General features: G+C 35.7%; 1 protein-coding gene across 1 annotated transcript; it reads left to right on the forward strand.

Moving 5' to 3' along the window:
• Positions 1-543: 543 nt before the first annotated feature.
• LOC137190672 (uncharacterized) lies at positions 544-18,322 on the forward strand. The gene is made up of 12 exons (XM_067600196.1): positions 544-1,048; positions 1,227-1,281; positions 2,267-2,369; positions 2,452-2,746; positions 2,884-3,099; positions 8,426-8,608; positions 9,235-9,287; positions 9,459-9,496; positions 10,592-10,756; positions 11,090-11,192; positions 11,301-11,598; positions 17,921-18,322. The coding sequence occupies exons 1-12, from the start codon at positions 1,034-1,036 to the stop codon at positions 18,137-18,139; spliced, it is 1,743 nt and encodes a 580-aa protein (XP_067456297.1). The 5' UTR covers positions 544-1,033; the 3' UTR covers positions 18,140-18,322.
• Positions 18,323-19,620: the final 1,298 nt, after the last annotated feature.

Raw genomic sequence — 19,620 nt, forward strand, 5'->3', positions numbered from 1 at the left:
AAACTACCCACATTACTGAATTATGCTGTTCTGTGCACCGTTTTCACATTATAGTAATGTTAGGCCACGCAATAGTGTTTGTTTATGGTATTATGGTATTTAAGAGTCAGAAGAAGAGACAGACCTCTTCGTTAGGTTGAGAATACTGACTGCAAGGGCAAGTGATTTACATTTACATCACCTGCTCCTTCCCTGCCCACTTTCCCTGTGCTCTCCAAGTGGTCTCCGTGCAACATATGCTGTTAAGTCATACCAAAGGCTGAGGGGAAGTGAACAAGGGGAAGTGGAACTACTAATGAAACGCAGCCAGGCTACCACCCATTAAAAATTGGATTTATTCTTCTGCTACCTTTGTGATTATTCAAAAAATACCCACAATGTATGAAAGTGACAGAAGAAACTTTAGCCCTTTCAAAAGAGAATGAAGTAAGCAGAGAACATCTCTGATAACAGAGAGGTGTTAGTCACAAGTGATCAACCTTTAATCTGTGTGTAAAGATAACAGTTAATGCACGTGTAAACATGGATGAATGAATTAAAAACACAACAACACACATATACACAGTCGTTTGGGAATTACTCAAGAAAATACAATATTCTGCATGTTACAGTATTAATATTGACACTGTTTAGATTTAGTAAAAAAAAAAAAAAAAGAAAGAAATTACAATTTTGTGAACATTTCATAATCCAGTTGTTTCAATTTTCTGAATAAAAGTGCCAAACATGATCACATGTAGGTCTCAGATTTATGGAGTTCATCATAATAGTGTAGAGAGCCTGCTGATAGCCATGTGTATTTGCAATACAGAACAATATGTATTTCAGCGTTAAGATGACTTTTAAATGCAAATTCTGTTGAATCAATGGAAAAGTACTGCGTGAGGGTGGATAACACTTACATTGTGAGCATTTGAAGCCAAAAAAAAAAAAAAAGAAATAGAGGAAGGAAACACACAGACGCATAGACAGAAATGAGGAAGCAGTGAGTGTATAAAAATCACACTTTTTCACTGCTGTACACAAAATCCAGATGCAACATTTCAAGGTAAGATCAACACATTCAAAACTGCAAAATATAGAAATTTTAAGTGATTGTATTACAAACATATTCCATTTGTATCGTTAATTGTTGTAGGCTAAGCCCAATAACAGTAAATTCATTTGGACGACATTGGATCAAATTTGAATGTTTTTTCCATGGTGCCTTTTTGTCGTTTTGTTAGATGAAGTCTTTGCTTCTGCTGGTGATGCTGACAGCATGTGCTGCTACTCCTCGAGGTAAAAATATATATTCTTCATTTAACAGACAGAATCAAAAATCACAAAAATGTTGCACTTGAGACACTTTATAGGACTTTGTTGCCTTTTCTTATTTAACTTTAAACTCACTTTTCCTACTTACCTGTCATGCACTACTCTTTTGGGTATAAGAAAAAAAATCCTCATTTGATAGGGTCAAAGAAACTGTAGATTTTGCAAGATATTAAAAGCAGGAAATATGTCACATGTTTTTCCTTAAATTACCAATGCTGTATGGGCATTATTGTTTTTCTTATAATAACTTACATTTTTTTCTATTTTTTAACATTTTTTGGATAATTCTCAGCTGGCATGGGTCAATACAAAATTACGATAAATATAATGAAGAAAAAATTAACAAATGGTAACACCACTAATGTGAACAGAAAAATAAACAACAGCGTTTAAAATGTTTCGATTTCAAACTTGATGGCCTTTATGGTTCATTTTAACTTAATTTTTTTTAAAATTCTGGACATTTGCTTGACTTGACTCAGCCAAAACACTGGCACTCGTTCTGTTTTCAAACAAGAACTAATTGCATATTTGCAGAAGGAAATGATCAATATATGAACGTCTGCTAAACAAATAAATATTGTACAAAAGAATGAGCCAACCAAAAAGCTAAATGGAGTGTCAAAAATGCTTTTGTCTTGTCTTGTCAATCTATGGTTGACATCTTAGCAAGCTGTTCCTAAAATCTTGAAAGTTGTCTTATAAATCTTGAATGATGAGGTGGCCACATGGGGAGGAGTGCTGACATGTGTGCAAACACATTTCAAGAGTCAGTGGTTCATATGGTTCATATGTATGTGAATGTGTTCTCACAATTTTCTGTCAAATTATTTTCCCCAAAATACACAGTAAATTCATCATGCCTCAATGTGGTTACCTCAATTTATTGATGTAGTTAGCTAACTTTTAACTTTGTTTTTAATGCTAAAAACCAAATCTCTCTTTTCAGATCTGTCAGGGAAAATGTTCACCTTCCCACAACAAAGCAACACAGCTCGTGTGAGGCTGATTACATCAAGACAGGATTTCAGTGCTGTAACCGTCTGTCACAGGTAGCATCAAATGTAAAAGAACCTGCTGCATCACTGACTTTGTACAGTATCATGCATGATAATTTATTCTCGATGCCTGCAGGTCCTTCACAGACCTCAAAAGAGACCACATCCTTTTCTCCATGGCCACACCCTCTGCTGCCAATGACTTCCTGATTTACTGGGACCACACAAATACGGAGCTTGAGCCCCATATTAGAGACAAAAAGGCAGAATTTGGAGGGAGGGACTACAAACCGAACATGTGGCACTCTATTTGTTCCACATGGGACTCTGAGTCTGGACTGGTGCAGGTGTGGTTTGATGGACTACCTTCAATTAGGAAATTTGTCTCTGGAACAAACATCACTGGACCCTCTATAATTCTGTTAGGACAGGTATGGTTGCATTGATAGTCAATGATTTTTCAACAAATGCTATGTAAGCTAACTATTTATTACTTGTCATAGTGTATACATTTCAGAACAAATGTAGCTTTTATTTACTGAATCTCAACTCTTTTCAATTTCTACAGGAGCAGGACAGCCATGGTGGGGGGTTTGACATCAGGCAGTCGTTCGTTGGCATGATGTCTGATGTCCACATGTGGGACTACGTCCTTTCCCCCTGTGAGATCCAGAAATATGTGGATGACCTAAACTTCACTCCAGGGAATGTGCTCAACTGGGGGGCCATGGAGTTCCAGATTATAGACAGAGTACTGATAGAAAATAAACAAATGACCTGTCAGTGAACTTTAAAAACAATACTATCAATATCTCTCAAAGTCAAAAATTACATTCTCTACTATACTTTTATGTCAAATGTGAAGTGTAAGTTACCACTTTCAACATTTTGTGTTAAATCATTTATTAAAGGTTCAGATTCTTTTTCAAGTCTATATTAATACAATAAGCACATGAAAGAATTATTTTTAGTCACTCGTCATTTTACCTTACCATAAAGAGATCTCTTCCTAACATGACTGTGCTGTAAAAGATGGAGGACAAAATCGACGATACTCTTTCTGTGCAAAAATTCCAAAATTCAGCCAAAGCGTCAGTAGTGCTCAGTACCCAAATCTTTCTCTGTAAAGTCTCTCTATGAAGGTATCACTTTATTGCCAGTTTTACCAATATTTACTGAGGTTAGCAACAGAGAAAAAAACATTTTGGCAATTAGATTCCTTCACTGTGAAGCATCTTCATTAAGTGTGGGTCCATATGAAGATAGGAGAGAGTGTGCACAAGATATTATTAGCATTACTGAACTTTTGCCAAAGCTTAATTTTGGAGAGGAAGAATGATTATAGCAACCTATAACTCTTTTAATGTATACATGTGAGTTGTAGTGGCTCAAGTAAACAAGGTGTGGACTCAAATGCACAACTTACAGCCAGAACTTTTAAAGTAAAAGCTAAGGTTACTGTGTCGAATACAGCGATGATTGTCAATAAGTAGGCAGTCAAAAATAACACAACTTAACAAAAATACTTGGATGCTACAGGCAGGGAACAATGGCTGAAGGGGCATAAAGTGGGGAGCTAAAGGGGGAACTGGGAGGAGGTGTGCAGGTGGGTGTGGAGGTCAGAAGATTTGTAAAGGCAGGAATACATGTGAGACAAGTGCTGGGAGGGAAGGGCAGGTTCTGAAGTGACAGGAGGTAAACTGGCAGAATGGCAACAGAACAAAAAAAAGAGTAGAAAAAGGTTGATTTAGATGATATCTTGACAGTGAGGTGAGGTGTATGAATACTGGAAAAAATCCAAACTTAACCTTTAACTTATTGCAGTAAAAAAGTGGAACGTTTTCCTGAAGTGGTTGTCTTAGATGACTTATGTCTTTGGCAATAATGGACACTTAAAATACAAAAGAGAAGTGCAAAAACTCCCTTGGATTTATTACCAAACCATGACATTCAGCAGAACATTACAACACGCATAGTTTTTCAGTTAATGTCAGTTTGCAATTTGTCTGTGCAATTGATTATGGTCACTGAATTTATTTCCTGAACTATTTTCATTTCATAGCTTTTCAAACTGTAAAAATATAGATCAAAGAGGGGAAAAAAAGACAAAACACCAATTTAAAAGATTAGACTAGAATGTGAAAGGAGTCGCTCTAATAAAATCACACAGAGAGTTATCACTCCTCTAAAGAGATTTTTATCCCTCTTTACCACATTGTCTTGGTTTTCTGTGTACTTTTTCCGTGTGGTTCAGTCTCACTGTATTTTTCTCAGACTTAGGCTAAAAGATTATAAAGTTGCTTCATGCCTGCTTTGTAAGTAGGTAATTGCTTTTTAACACATTAGCCATAATAACTTCATACAGTGACAAAATCAGGGCTGTGACTCAATCCACTTGTTTTGCAGGTCATCTGCCCCCTAGTGTCCAAAAATGGATAAATGCAGCTTTAACACAGTTTGGAAATTTCTTTCAATTGCACAGACCTAAGCCTGTTTGTTTGTTTTTTGACACTGAAATAAACAATCTGCACTACTTTGTAGTTACTCCCCTATATGTGAATGGGCCTATACTTAAAAAAATTGGCAGAGGGCCACAATTTCTCCATGTTTCATCACTTCTCCCCATTCTTTGATAATAAATCACACACCCTTCCACATGAACTTTTGATTGTTCATGCAAGTCATTGTGTGCTGTCAGATGTTGCCTGTCTCTCAATCATTAAAATTACTAGTCTCTTCCATGGATCCACTGGGGCCAAAAATCAGCACAGTCTAGGCTGATATTTAACAAAGACATGTTTTTGGTACTTTGACACCTGCTTGAGTATAAAATCACACATAAATTACTTTACATTTTGTCTGCTGTTGAAGGTCCATAAGTTAAGACTCATTGCTTATTGGAAGGATGAGGCTCATTAGAAGAAACTGAATGAAACTGAACTGACTTTCTGAATATCTCCACATTTTTAGCTCCACATTTTTAATTACAATACAGGTACTGTAGATGTGTGGCTGTGATGAGTAACAGGATTGAGATTGTTCGGATTCTCGTGGTAACAGGCAGTCAGCAGTTATTTTTGCATGTAAAACAATCAACTTGAATAATAATTAAATGATAAATAAATTGGAAATTGACATGCAAAACACTTGACCACATTTTAAACAAAAATATTACAAAAATATAGATTATAGGCACTTTAACTGTAATTTTACCAGTAACTAAGAAGGTGCAAGTCTATACTGGAGACATCAGTACAGAAGCAAACACATAAATCCAATGAGGGCAATGAGGAACAAATTAGGGTATAAAACAATCTTGCACGTGGTTGCACACAACAACGTGACACAAGATTCAAGGTTAGATCAAGGTTAGATCAAGGCATGTATCTGATTTATTGCATTAAATCCCGGCATTTTTCACAGTTTTTATTTGTCTTTGTATAAGATGGTTTTTTTGGTTCTCCTGATGATGCTGACAGCCTGTGCTGCCAGACCTTAAGGTAAAATATATCTTCTTTATTTAACAGAGGGTATACCAAAAAGAGCACTAAAATAAAGATGCATGCAAGTGTCACAGGGTTTACAGGAGTTTATCTTTTGATGTTTGTTACCTTTATGCTGTCTTTTAGGGTATGTACAATTTATTTTTCTCCTACTAAATAGGAAATAGAAAAACAACAGATATGGGTTTTACTTTAAAAGCAAACTTCATATAACAATTGGGCAAAACATGTCAAATGTATGATTAATTACCAATTTTGTCAATAGGCATACATCTATTATCTTTGTCATAGCAAAATGTTTTTGGTTTTTAATTAAAGAATTAAAATTCAGAAAAAATAGCATCTTAAATAGGTATTTAGACAACTACTTGGTCAACAAGTGAGATGTCAGGATAAACAAACAAGTCCAAGGTGCAATGGCAGGGGCAAAGTCCATAAACAGTTAAGGGGTGATGGCAGACATCAAAAGAGGAAACAAACAAACACAGTAACCTTGGCAGAGATTCCAGCTTTATCATTTTCTATGAGATAGTGGCTATAGGCAGGTACTGCATGGGGCAAAGTTAAGCTATGAACTATAGGTGTGGAAAATAGTGATGTTGTAGCCACTCACATACATAGCATATATTTTTTAAAATATTTTGCAGTTTAGTATTAGCCATGCTATTGGCGTGGCTCTGGATATGGTAAAGTATACAGCAAATTCAAAATGTTTTAGAATTGTTACGAGTCAATTAATCTAGTTATTAGGATTTTAGTTATAAACTAGTTATAGTTTGTCTTTCCTCAAAACATCTCTGTCTGAAACATTTTTTGATGGAGTATGTCTACTGAATAATAATTAATTTGTTTATTATATAGGCTAATTAACATGAACACTGCATTCTGATTTTGAATTTCTCTACTTTTTTAAGATCTGTCAGGTAAAATGTTCACCTTCCCACAAGAAACCAACATGCTCATGTAAGGCTGACTACATCAAGACAGGTTTTGAGCGCTGTAACCGTCTGTCTCAGGTACAAAAGCATCATGTTGACTATACAAAATAAATGAAACAACCCACTGTACAGTATCTGTGAATATGAAAAGCATCATGCATGACAATGTCTTTGTAATGCCAACAGGTTCTTTACAGATCTTCGTAGAACCCACTCTTTTTTCTCTTTGGCCACACCACCTGCTTTCAATGACTTTGTGATTTTCAAGAATACTGCAAACCATGAGATTGAGCTCTATGGCAGGGATAAGTTGGTAGTATTTGGAGAACAGGACGACAAGCTGAACATGTGGCACTCTATCTATTCCACATGGGACTCTGCCTCTGGACTGGGGTAGCTGTGGTTAGATGGAAAGCCCTCGAGTAGGAAATTGACCAGGTCTGGATCAATCATCAACGGACCCATTCTGATTGTTTTAGGACAGGTACGGTCGTATTTTTAAGCATCATACTTAAATGAATAGTTTGACATTTTAGGAAATAGGCTTATTCGCTGAGTTTGGAGAGTATAGCTAGAGCCAGCGGCCCAATAGCTATCTTGGCACAAAGACCAGAGACGGGTAAATAGCTTGCCTGGCTCTGTCCAAAAGTAACAAAATCAGCCTATCAGCACCTCTAAAGCTCAATGATTAACACTTTACAACAAGAGGAACAATGTCACTTCCCCGTTTTACTGGTGAGGTATGTGCTATTGCGGTGATTTTATTTATTTATTGATTTGTTTTTGTTGAAACTTAAGAACAGAACAGTTAGAAATATGAATGTAAACAAATGATATAGCATTGCAAGTACAAATTAGTACAAATAAATTATTATAAATAAATAAATATAAATATCAAGACAGACATACAGACAAAAAAACAATAACAGAAGAACAGAGAAACAAGCACATACAGTGAAACACCATTTAAAAAAAGAATTTTAAAAATACAAAACAACAACAACAAAAGACAGAGGCACATACACAAGGCAAAAAGATAAAGCATATATTAGTCCTTCATGGAGCAAAGTAAGCTATATTAGTCCAGCAGTTTTATGGATTTCTTTTAAAGAAAGTTAACAGAGGTGAGTAAAGAATCTGTTTTGTTCTGTTTCTGTCTGTGTAGAAAGAATTTTGCTATTGGAGCAAAGAAATTAACTACGTAACCAAGTGTTTGATGCTTTTTGTCAAAATAACAGAAAATGTCTCTGAGGCCAAAGGAATATGTGGAGTTGACTTTGGCAAACAAAGACTAAGATCCTCCAATAATTTCAACGTTTTCTCACAGGTAAAGAACAGATGATTAGGGGTGTCTTCACATTTTCCACAGAAGGTACAAGACCTGTCAGTATCTGCAAATTTAGCTAAAAACGAGTTTCTGATATTGATCTTGTGAACAAGTTTTAAGTGGGTTTCCTTCACTTTGTTGAAGATGCAATATTCGTAAGGTAAAGACCAACACTTCCAAAAGTGCTGTAGAGTTCCATTTTGTTTGTCTTGAAAGTATATATATACCAGTCCCATTCTCTTGAATGAGAAAGTGTGTCCAAACTTTTGAATGGTACTTTACATGTGTATATCAGAAAAATATATTGTACACTATAGCTGTTGTCTCAAATGTCTTTCTCAGGAACAGGATTCCTACGGTGGTGGGTTTGACATCAAGCATTTGTTCGTTGGCATGATGTCTGATGTCCACATGTGGGACTCTGCTCTTTCCCCCTGTGAGATTCAGCACCACTTGGATGATCTAAATTTCTCCCCCAGGAATGTGCTCAACTGGAAGGAGCTGGAGTTCCAGACCATAGGAAGGGTGCCGATAGAAGATAAACAGATGAACTGTCACTAAAGTCACATTAAAACAGAACCTTAAGTGATGCTCCATAAAAGGTTTTACAAATCACAAACCTTCTTTGAATGGACACTGCACTAGTAAAGAATCAATATGACCTTATATATCTTTATACTTTAACATGCTTGAAATGCAATGACAATTCTTTGAGAGAACATACAAATATTTAAGAAGCATAGGAGTTTTTAAAAATGGGAATGAGGGGCCCTGACCTGTCATTAGGTCCACAGTACTAACAAGGTGTACATGTGTACCGCCAACCACATCAAAATGACCTGTAAAATACTTGTTCCCCAACCTTTAGTGGCCTTCACAGTCACGTTTATTTACCAACATACCATCTATCTGTTGTAATCTTAACTCACGTAAATAAATAATAAAAATAAAGTCAACAGTCTGCACTTTGTTATCTGTGGTTTTATCAGCCTTGTGTTCACACCTTTATTAGGTGAGTAACGTGAGGGCAAATTCCATCAAACATCAGCAATCATTAAGCTGTGGTAGATGCAGATTACTCAATAATCTCACTCAAAATTGATACATTTTATTGGTACATTTAGGGTTTATGAGCAAGGCAGTGATATATTTATGAGTGCCCATTTCTCTCTGAGTTGATCACTGTTCATCACTGCTGTCTCAGGTGAGCAACACACAAACCGACACACTGTTTCCACACAGTCTGTAGGTTTACATTACACGACACAGGACAGGGGAAACATCTAAAAAGCTAAACAAGATGAAGAACATACAAAAGTGAACAGGCTAAATACTTTAGTATGAAAAGCTGCTCTGTTTATTCTGGTGTTTACAGGATGTTCAAGTTAGTGCTGCTGTTCCTGACAGTGTCAGGTAAGATCTCACTGCCTTCATTCATCTGATACTTTAACTTCAATACATATAGACAACTAATCTCTGTGCCATTGTGTCATAATATATAAGCAAATATTTATTTAACATTACATGACTTATTAAGTGCTTTGCCAATTATGTGATTTTTAAGTGTCCTTGTCCTTTAAGTGTTCTTGACCAAGGACAAGTATGTTATTTCTCATATTTCATTTTCTCATGATCCTGTTTTCCAAAAATAATTATTCCGAGATCATGACAAAGAGGTTTTGCCAGTAGATTGTCTTGATGAGATCACAAAATAACTGCAAAAAATAGCTTTTCATGCAATCACGAAAACAAACCAAACAAAAAATATATTTCTTTTGGTTTTTAAGAACTTTTTTTTTTACTATCTCAACAGTTTGTTTTTTTTGTAGAAGTTCACAGAATAATTATCATCATGATAAAATCTGGAAAACATGTCCATGATTTGACCTTCAGTTCTCTCTCATACTGTTATACTTTTGATTTATTTGGACTATATGAAAAAATGTATCCCAAATTAGACACTTTTAACAGACTACTGGTTATTGTGAAGATACACATGACTGCTCAATAGACAGAAACACAAGAAATATCTCAGAAATGGAGAAAAACATTGTCAAACATTCACCGAGTTCAGAACATATTGATTTTGTTTGATGATCCCAATTAACTTTGATAATTTGGGAGTCATAATTAATTGTGGTTTTGTAGTTTGTTTCCTTCGCAGTAAAACCTTTGACTGTGGCAAACAGTAGCATAATCAGAGCAATCGACCTGTACGGAGATTAGATTTGATCATTATTGATTAATTACACTGTTAAAGACAAGATGTGGCCTGGATATTATTCTGGCACAATAGTTAACAACTGATGAAAAACAGCCAACAGTTAGAGATATCTATCTGTTAACTGGGAAGGTTATTTGTTTCATCTTTTGTTTTATGTATTCAAACATGCACTTGGGTTTGCGTGATCATAGATCTTGAGTGTAAAGGTTGGTTCACAAACCTTTTCAGCCTGTGAAGAAACAGCCAACAAAAGCTAACTGGAATATAAATGATTCCTATCACAGGCCTCCAAGCTGTCCCAGACACAGCCCCTATAGGTTTAGAGACGGCATCTTCCAACAAGCTTCCTGACGACTTCCAACAAAGTACCGAGCCTTCCAGCAGATTCCTCGATGACCTCAACACTAGCCTGGTGCAAAAACACATCAGTGAGATGAGTCGGAGGGCTGGTAAGTAAAGACACACTGATGTACTGTCTGTCAAAACCTCAACAAGAACTAGTATAGAGAGAAGAGAGACTTTGCAGTTTACTATTAACCATGCTAGTGGCGTGGCTCTAGAGATGGTAAAGTATACAGAAAATTCAACATGTTTTATTAGGATTTTAGTTATGAACTAGTTATAATTTATCTTTTCTCAAATCATTATTTCATGAAACATTTTTTGATGCAGTATATCTACTGAATGCCTTTTTTGCTACTATATAATTCATTTGTTTATTATGTAGGCTAATTAACATGAACACTTTGCATTCTGATTTTGAATTTCTCTAATTTTTTAAGATCTGTCAGGTAAAATGTTCACCTTCCCACAAGAAACCAACACAGCTCATGTAAGGCTGACTACATCAAGACAAGTTTTGAGCGCTGTAACCGTCTGTCTCAGGTACAGTAGCATTGTGTTGACTATACAAAATAAATTAAACAATCCACTGTACAGTATCTGTGACTATAAAAAGCATCATGCATGACAATGTCTTTGTAATGCCTACAGGTCCTTTACAGATCTTCGTAGAACCCACTCTCTTTTCTCTTTGGCCACACCATCTGCTTTCAATGACTTTTTGATTTTCAAAAGATCTGCAAACCATGAGATTGAGCTCTATGGCAGGGATCACTTGGTAGTATTTGGAGAACAGGACTACAAGTTGAACACGTGGCACTCTATCTGTTCCACATGGGACTCTGCCTCTGGACTGGGGCAGCTGTGGTTAGATGGAAAGCCCTCGAGTAGGAAATTCACCAGGTCTGGATCAAACATCAACGGACCCATTATAATTGTTTTAGGACAGGTACGGTCATATTTTTAAGCACCATACTTAAATGAATAGTTTGACATTTTAGGAAATAAGTTTATTCGCTCTTATTCTTATTCAGAGAGTTAGATGAGAATATTGATCCCACTCTCATGTTTGAGAGTGGGATCAATATTCTCATAACTGGGGGGTTATGTGCTATTGCTGTGATCTTATTTATTTATTTATTTGTTTATTTATTTGTTTATTTTTATTGAAACTTAAGAACAGAATAGTTAGAAATATGAATGTAAACAAATGATATAGCATTACAAGTACAAATTAGTACAAATAAATTAGTATAAATAAATAAATATAAATATCAAGACAGACATTTAGAAAAAAAATAAGAAAAACAAGCTAACGCAGTAAAACACAATAAAATAAAAAAATAAAAAATCCCTGCTCTATCCTCATTGGAGAAAGTTTTTTAATCCCCTTGAAAAAGGAATTATATCAAAAGTATATAACCTACTGATTCCTAGAATCCTAGAAGCAGATATCAGATATTTTATGTGCCTTTTAAAAGCCAAAAAAGTCATAGCATTAACATGAAAAATTACTGGTGGACTGCATTTGTTGTAGATCCAAGTGATTACATTTAGGTATTGTAAAAGTGTAAAAGTTGTTTTCCTTTACTTTGTTGGAGCAATATTCGTAAGGTAAAGACCAACACTTCCAAAAGTGCTGTAGAGTTCCACTTTGTTTGTCTTGAAAGTATATATACACAGTACCATTCAAAAGTTTGGACATACCTTCCCATTCCCTTGAAAGAGAAAGTGTGTCCAAACTTTTGACTGGTACTGTACATATATCATATTTACATATGTTGTCTCAAATGTCTTTCTCAGGAACAGGATTCCCATGGTGGAGCGTTTGACATCAACCAGTCGTTCGTTGGCATGCTGTCTGATCTCCACATGTGGGACTACGTCATTTCCCCCTGTGAGATCCAGAAATATGTGGATGATCTAAATTTCAACCCAGGGAATGTGCTCAACTGGAATCAGCTGTGGTTCCAGACCATAGGAAGGGTGCTGATAGAAGATAAACAGAACTGTCGATAAAGTCACATTAAGAAGTTGGAAACAGAACCTTAAGTGATGGTTCAAACAAAGTTTTACAAATCAGAAAACTTTTTCATCAGTGTCTTCTTTAAAATTGATGTCACTGACTGTTCAGTTATTACATGTATTTATATGAATGTGAAATTGCAGTATATGTGATATATCTTGGGTTGGTCTGCTACTGGTTGCTTTAATATCTTCTTGTATTGTCTTGTGATCTTCTTGAAAATGCATTAAAATGACACACTTTGCACTGCAGTCTCATGTCCGATCTTTTATATCTGTCTGACATGAAACTTTTAATAATAAATAGCACTCCTTCCATCGACAACGTCTACACTTAGCTATATTTTATAAATTACATCTGTCTATCTTAATCTATATGCAATTATAATTTCAGCCCATTGGTACTGCTTAGTTTGCTGCATCAGTGTCCATAACTACATACATGATCTAAATTTCACCCCGGGGGAAAGTGCTCAACTGGAGGGAGTCATAGGAAGAGTGCTGGTAGAGAATATACAATTGACCTGTCACTAAATTTTTGAAACCAGAATATCAGTGTCTCGCCGATATAAAGTCATAAATCAGGTTTTCTGTACTTTTGAGACTGGAATTAATTTGTTTTATGTCTATGTGTTGCCTGCATTAATTGTTTAGGGTTTAATGTGTCCTGGTTTTAGTGTGACACAATCATTTATCTAGTCAAAGCTAACTTTGCTAAGTGAAAACATGACTTGCTTTGCAATAAAGTTTGTGAAATTAAAACCAGTGGAAGAGGGGAAAAAATCTGATTGTATTGTATCAATGCTAAATGTAATTTAGCCAAACATATTACTCTTATGGATTATGCACATTCAGTGTGATTTGTCCAATGCATGAGTAGTAGCTTGTCATTACTGTATATTTCTCCTCTTTTTATTACTACAACTGTTTCATTCGTCCTTTCAGTTATCTCTCAGCGGTCTCATTTGTGACTGCTAAAATTTGTTGTATTTGAGGTAAGATCAAACAACTTTATCCCGCCCTCCAATAAAGTTGTTTTGTGTTTAATTAATTCTGTGGCTCAATAATGAACAAAAATGAAATATTGTAAAAAAGGAAATTGTAAATAATAAATTGGATATCAAATACTTACATGGTTTCACAAACTATTAAATAAATAAATTTACTGTAGCGGCTTATCACTGCAAAAAAGTGGATGGTTTTCTGTAAGTGGTTGTAATGAATTAGGACTATTAAGGTTCCAGACTTGTGAAGTTTTAAAGGGAGCTTTAAAGGGCAACTCTGTTTTCTTTGTCAACTCTGCTTGAGGTTAGCGGTTTGCTTGTATTCTCAGCTCGATCGTGCTCTCTCTCTTTTTCTCTTCTCTTTTTCAAAATGACTCAGGAAACCCACAACAAAACCTAACTTTTAACTTTATCAAACGAAGAGAGGTGTTTTCCCCTCATATCTCTCATGGCAGGGTTGTACAGCTCTGATCATGACATGCAGTAGCAGAGCCCAGAAGCCCCACCCTGCTGCTGCAGAATGGAGTGGCTCACTGATCGCTTGTTTATTCCAAGTTTATCAATATTAAACGTGACGTGTGTCCAAATTGCACCACATTTGATACTGCACTTTAGACTTTAAGATACTTTATGATCTCTGCAAAGGGTTGTTTTCATGAACGCAAGAAAAGCTATTTTTTGCAGTTATATTGTGATCTCATCAAAACTGTCTGCTGGCAAAACCTCTTTGTCATGATCTCAGAATAATTATTTTTGCAAAACAGGATCATGAGAAAATGAAATATGAGAAATAACATTCTTGTCCTTGGTCAAAGATACTTTGACCAAGGACAAGGACAAAGGTAAAGGACACCTAAAATAATATTTGGCAAAGCACGTATTAAGTCATGTAATGCAAAGTAAATACTACCTACAGTAGTGTGTAGGCTGAGCAGTTGGAGTGCAGCAGGCTTTGGAGAGTAAATACTAGGGGTGTGTCTGAATCCAAATACATTGTTCAGCAAAGCACAAATAGTGGGTTTTTTTATGAACATTTATTTTGTACAAATATTTTAAAAATTATTTGTTTTTAGGAAGAAAAAAAAACATGTCAAATGTCAGCGCACAGATCGGTTACATCGCTATCTCAGTCTCTCTCCTCTGCTCCACTGTCACGTCTATCAGCAGGTCTCAACAAGGGGAGTCACATCCAACTGCTACATGATGCACATTTCCTTATTTGGACATCACTCCTGGAGTTGTGGATGTTCCCCAGAGATAAAGCTGAGCCACTGACACAAGCAAAGTGCTTTCAAGGGACTCTCCATAACCGGTTGTTCCCCTGAAATGTGCAAAGGAAGAATTGCCTTTGAAGTTCTTCCCTACATGCTACATGCTGTGCTGTCTCTGTGTTATGGGTGTATAAATAAGTAGAGGTCTGTCTGTGCATTTGCAATGCACTCGGTTTTAGCTCAGTAGTCAGTGCAGTCGTCTATGATCTGGGAGACTTCAGTTCGAGACGCTGTGTGGGGATCTCCTTTGTGAGATAGTTTATTCATAAACACTTATTTTAACACTTTAATATCCTAAAATTAAAAGCCTATTAAAAACAAAAATGGATTTTTAGACCTATTTCCACTTTTATTCGAATACAAATACAAATACAAATATAAATAATTTTGCTGCCTCAACAAATTTAGATACAAATACAAATACTGGGTTCTCTGCACATCCCTAGTGTGTGTGTGTAAACGGGATAAAGATGGGGTTATCAAACTGGACTTTACATTTCACATCCCTCATTTAATCCCTGCACTTGTCACTTTCATATATTTCATCAAACTGGACTTTAGATTGTGCATTACATTCAACCTCTACTATTACATAATTTAATTATTTATAAATAATTTATGTTTAATTTTTGCTCTTGTCACCTTCATATATTTCGCTTCGTTTCTTTGTCCATAGCACAGTCCATATTTCCTTTGTACAGTCAATATTTCATTCCAAGTTTTATATCCCATTCCAAAACAATTCCATTCTGTAAACACATAGTAAAATTTAAGCTTCATTTTAATATTACTTTGTTTATTTCATTACTCTAATTGAATGTGCAACTGTATGCTGACATAAAATCCCTAAACCAAGAATCATAAAGGTAGAAAAAATCTCCTGTGTTGTGTGAATAGTAGCCTCTTTTTAATTTTTTTAAATTGATACATTCGTCAAATGATACATACATGTGCAGTTCTCGAGAAATAATAAGCACTAGTACAAGTAGTACAAGTAGTTCACAGTTGTTTATTCACCAACATACCATCTATCTGTTGTAATATTCACTCTCTGTCCACATTCACAAATAACGCTGGCAGCCTGCACTTTGTTATCTGCAGTTTTATCAGCATTGTGTTCAAACCATTATCAGGTCAGATATTACAAGAGCCTGTACCAGGAGTTGTGCTGCATAGTCAGACAGGTAGGGTCTGGTCTGCCTGATGTTGTACAGGGCAAATCGACACCATCGAGTGATTGAGGCCACGAGAGCCTAGTTGGTCATTGATCATGACACCCATGTTTCGGGCAGACTTTGTGGGCATGAGTTGGGTTGATTCGAGTTGGAAGCTGATGTTTTGTTGAATAGAGATACTGGCTGGGATGACAAGGAGCTCAGTCCTAGAGAGGTTAAGTTGACGGTGGTGTTCTTTCATCCATGCCAATATATTGGCAAGACATGATGAGATCCGAGGTAAGACTGGGAGCAGATGATTGTGCTTAGTGAGGTGGCGTATACTGAGAAATGTAGGGGACCAAGCATTGACCCTTGAGGAACCCCTGTGGATAAGCTGTGCGGTTTGGACACTTCTTCCTTCCAAGATACTCTAAAATATCTCCCTGAGAGGTAGGACATGACCCAGCAGAGGGTAGATCCTGGGCGGATACCAAGCTCAGTGAGTGTTGAGAGGAGGATTATAGCTAGAACCAGCAGCCCATTAGGTTATCTTGGCACTAAGACTGGAAACAGGGGGAAATAGTTTGCCTGGCTCTGTCCAAAGGTAACAAAATCAACCTGTCAGCACCTCTAAAGCTCCCCAATTAGCACCTTACATTGTGTTTATTTAATCCTTAGAAAAAAAAAACCCTGTTTCACTGAGGGGTTATATATTTTTATTGCAACATAAAAACTGAAAAGCTAGAAATATGAATGTTAACAAAAGGCTCAGCATTGCAAGTACAAATTAGTACAAATAAATTATTATAAATAAATAAATAAATAAATAAGAACATCAAGACAGACATACAGACAAAAAATAAGAAAAACAAATGCACAGTAAAACACAATAAAAGAAAAAAACAAAAATGCAAAAAACAAAAAACAAAAAACAACAACAAAAAAGACAGAGGCACATACATAGGCAAAAATCAGATAAAGTATACATTAGTCCTTCATGGAGCAAAGTAAGCTATATTTGTCCAGCAGTTTTATGGATTTCCCTTTTTTTAAGAACGTTAACAGAGGTGAGTAAGGAATCTGTTTTTGCTAAGAAATGATACATGTTTGATACACCTTTCAGTACTCTTTTCTTGTGTAGAAAGAATTTTGCCATTAGAACAAAGAAATTAACTACGTAACCAAGTGTCTGAGTGTTTTTGTCAAAATAACAGAAAATGTCTCTGAGGCTAAAGGAGTATGTGGAGGTGAATTTGGCAAACAAATAAAGACTAAGATCTTCCTATAATTTCAAGGTTTTTTCATAGGTAAAGAACAGATGATTAGGTTTTTCTTCACATTTCTTTTTGTTTTCTTTGTTTTTCTCTTGGAATTTATATGTTTTTATATGTCATTTTTTTAAAGGAATTTTTTAGATATACAGTATATCTTTATCCTTTCTGTTGTTGTTGCACTGCTCCGGGCTGGGAGGAACAGCATTTCATTTTTTGTGTATGCAAATACGCAAGAAAATTACAATAAACTAAATTTTGAATTTTGAATCTTGAATCTTGAATTTTCCACGGAGGTTACAAGACCTGTCAGTATTTGTAAATTTAGTTAAAACGAGTTTCTGGAATTAATATCCAATTTTGTTGGAGATGCAATATTTGTATCTAAAGACCAAGCCTTTTTCCAGCAAATAATAACAATGTATAACCTCCAAAATAATTAACCTAACTGCCTTCTGGCCCCAACTACATATTTAAACCGCCATTACAGACATGAGTAGTAATATATATATTGTACAATATTGTCTCAAATGTCTTTCTCAGGACCAGGATTCCTATGGTGGAGGGTTTGTCGCTCAGGAGTCTTTCACTGGCATGATGTCTGATGTCCACATGTGGGACGATGTCATTTCCCCCTGTGAGATCCAGAAATATGTGGATGATCTATCTTTCACCCCAGGGAATGTGCTCAACTGGAAGGAGCTGGAGTTCCAGACCATAGGAAGGGTGCTGATAGAAGATAAACAGATGAACTGTCAATAAAGTGACATTAAAACAGAACCTTAAGTGATGTACCAAACAAGGTTTTATAAATAACAAAACATTTTCATCAGTGTCTTCTTTAAAATTGATGTCACTGACTGTGCAATTATTACGTGTAATTATATGAACGTGACATTGCAGTATATGTGATACATCTTGGGTTGGTCTGCTGCTGATTTCTTTAATATTTTTTGTGATCTTCTTGAAAATGCATTAAAATGACTCACTTTGTACTGCAGTCCAGTCTCATGTCCAATCTTTTATAACTGTCTGACATGAAACAACAGCTCAACAAGCTTTGATGCAAGACATGTCTACACTTAGCTATACTTTATGCATTACATCTATCTACCTTAGTCTATATGCAATTATAATTTCAGCCCATTGGTACTGCTTAGTTTACTGCATCAGTGTCCATAACTACATACATGATCTAAATTTCACCCCGGGGGAAAGTGCTCAACTGGAGGGGGCCAAAGGAAGAGTGCTGGTAGAGAATATACAATTGACCTGTCAAGAAAACTTTAAAACCAGACCATCAGTGTCTCACCAATATAAAGTCATAAATCAGGTTTTCTGTACTTTTGAGACTAGAATTTTTTTTTTATGTCTATGTGTTGCCTGCATTAATTGTTCAGGGTTAAATGTGTCCTGGTTTTAGTGTGAAACAATCATTTATCCAGTCAAAGCTAACTTTGCTAAGTGAAAACATGACTTGCCATTGCAATAATGTTTGTGAAATTAAAACCAGCGGAAAGTGAAAAAAATCAGATTGTATTGTATCAATGCTAAATGTAATTTAGACAAACCTATTACTCTTATGGATTATGCACATTCGGTGTGATTTGTCCAATGCATGAGTAGTAGCTTGTCATTACTGTATATTTCTCCTCTTTTTATTACTACAACTGTTTCATTCGTCCTTTCAGTTATCTCTCAGCGGTCTCATTTGTGACTGCTAAAATTTGTTGTATTTGAGGTAAGATCAAACAACTTTTTCCCGCCCTCCAATAAAGTTGTTTTGTGTTTAATTAATTCTGTGGCTCAATAATGAACAAAAACGAAATATTGTAAGAAAGGAAATTGTAAATAATAAATTGGATATTGAACACTTACATGGTTTCACAAATGATTAAATAAATAAATTTACTGTAGCGGCTTATCACTGCAAAAAAGTGGATGGTTTTCTGTAAGTGGTCATAATGAATTAGGACTATTAAGGTTCCAGACTTGTGAAGTTTTAAAGGGAGCTTTAAAGAGGAACTCTGTTTACAGATAGTCTGCTCCTTATCTGTGCTTGAGGTTAGCAGTTTGAGGCTACATTAGCCACTACCCTAAATCTTCAACCGAAATGTCAGCTGCATTGTGGGTAATGTAAGGAAGAAGAATGCATTTAATAAAAAAGACTCTGTTCTCTGGTCTTACTTTGATTCTGCTGCACAATTATGATCCTTTTTTAAAAACTCCACCACCACACCCCT

Source organism: Thunnus thynnus, chromosome 10 (genome assembly GCF_963924715.1).
Source record: "Thunnus thynnus chromosome 10, fThuThy2.1, whole genome shotgun sequence".
Classification (NCBI taxonomy): Eukaryota; Metazoa; Chordata; class Actinopteri; order Scombriformes; family Scombridae; genus Thunnus; species Thunnus thynnus.

Coding starts and splice junctions, on each gene's coding strand:
- LOC137190672 (XM_067600196.1), top strand. Junction 9,497..10,591: donor GCTGTTCCTGACAGTGTCAG/GTAAGATCTCAC, acceptor TTCCTATCACAG/GCCTCCAAGCTGTCCCAGAC. Junction 10,757..11,089: donor TGAGATGAGTCGGAGGGCTG/GTAAGTAAAGAC, acceptor TAATTTTTTAAG/ATCTGTCAGGTAAAATGTTC.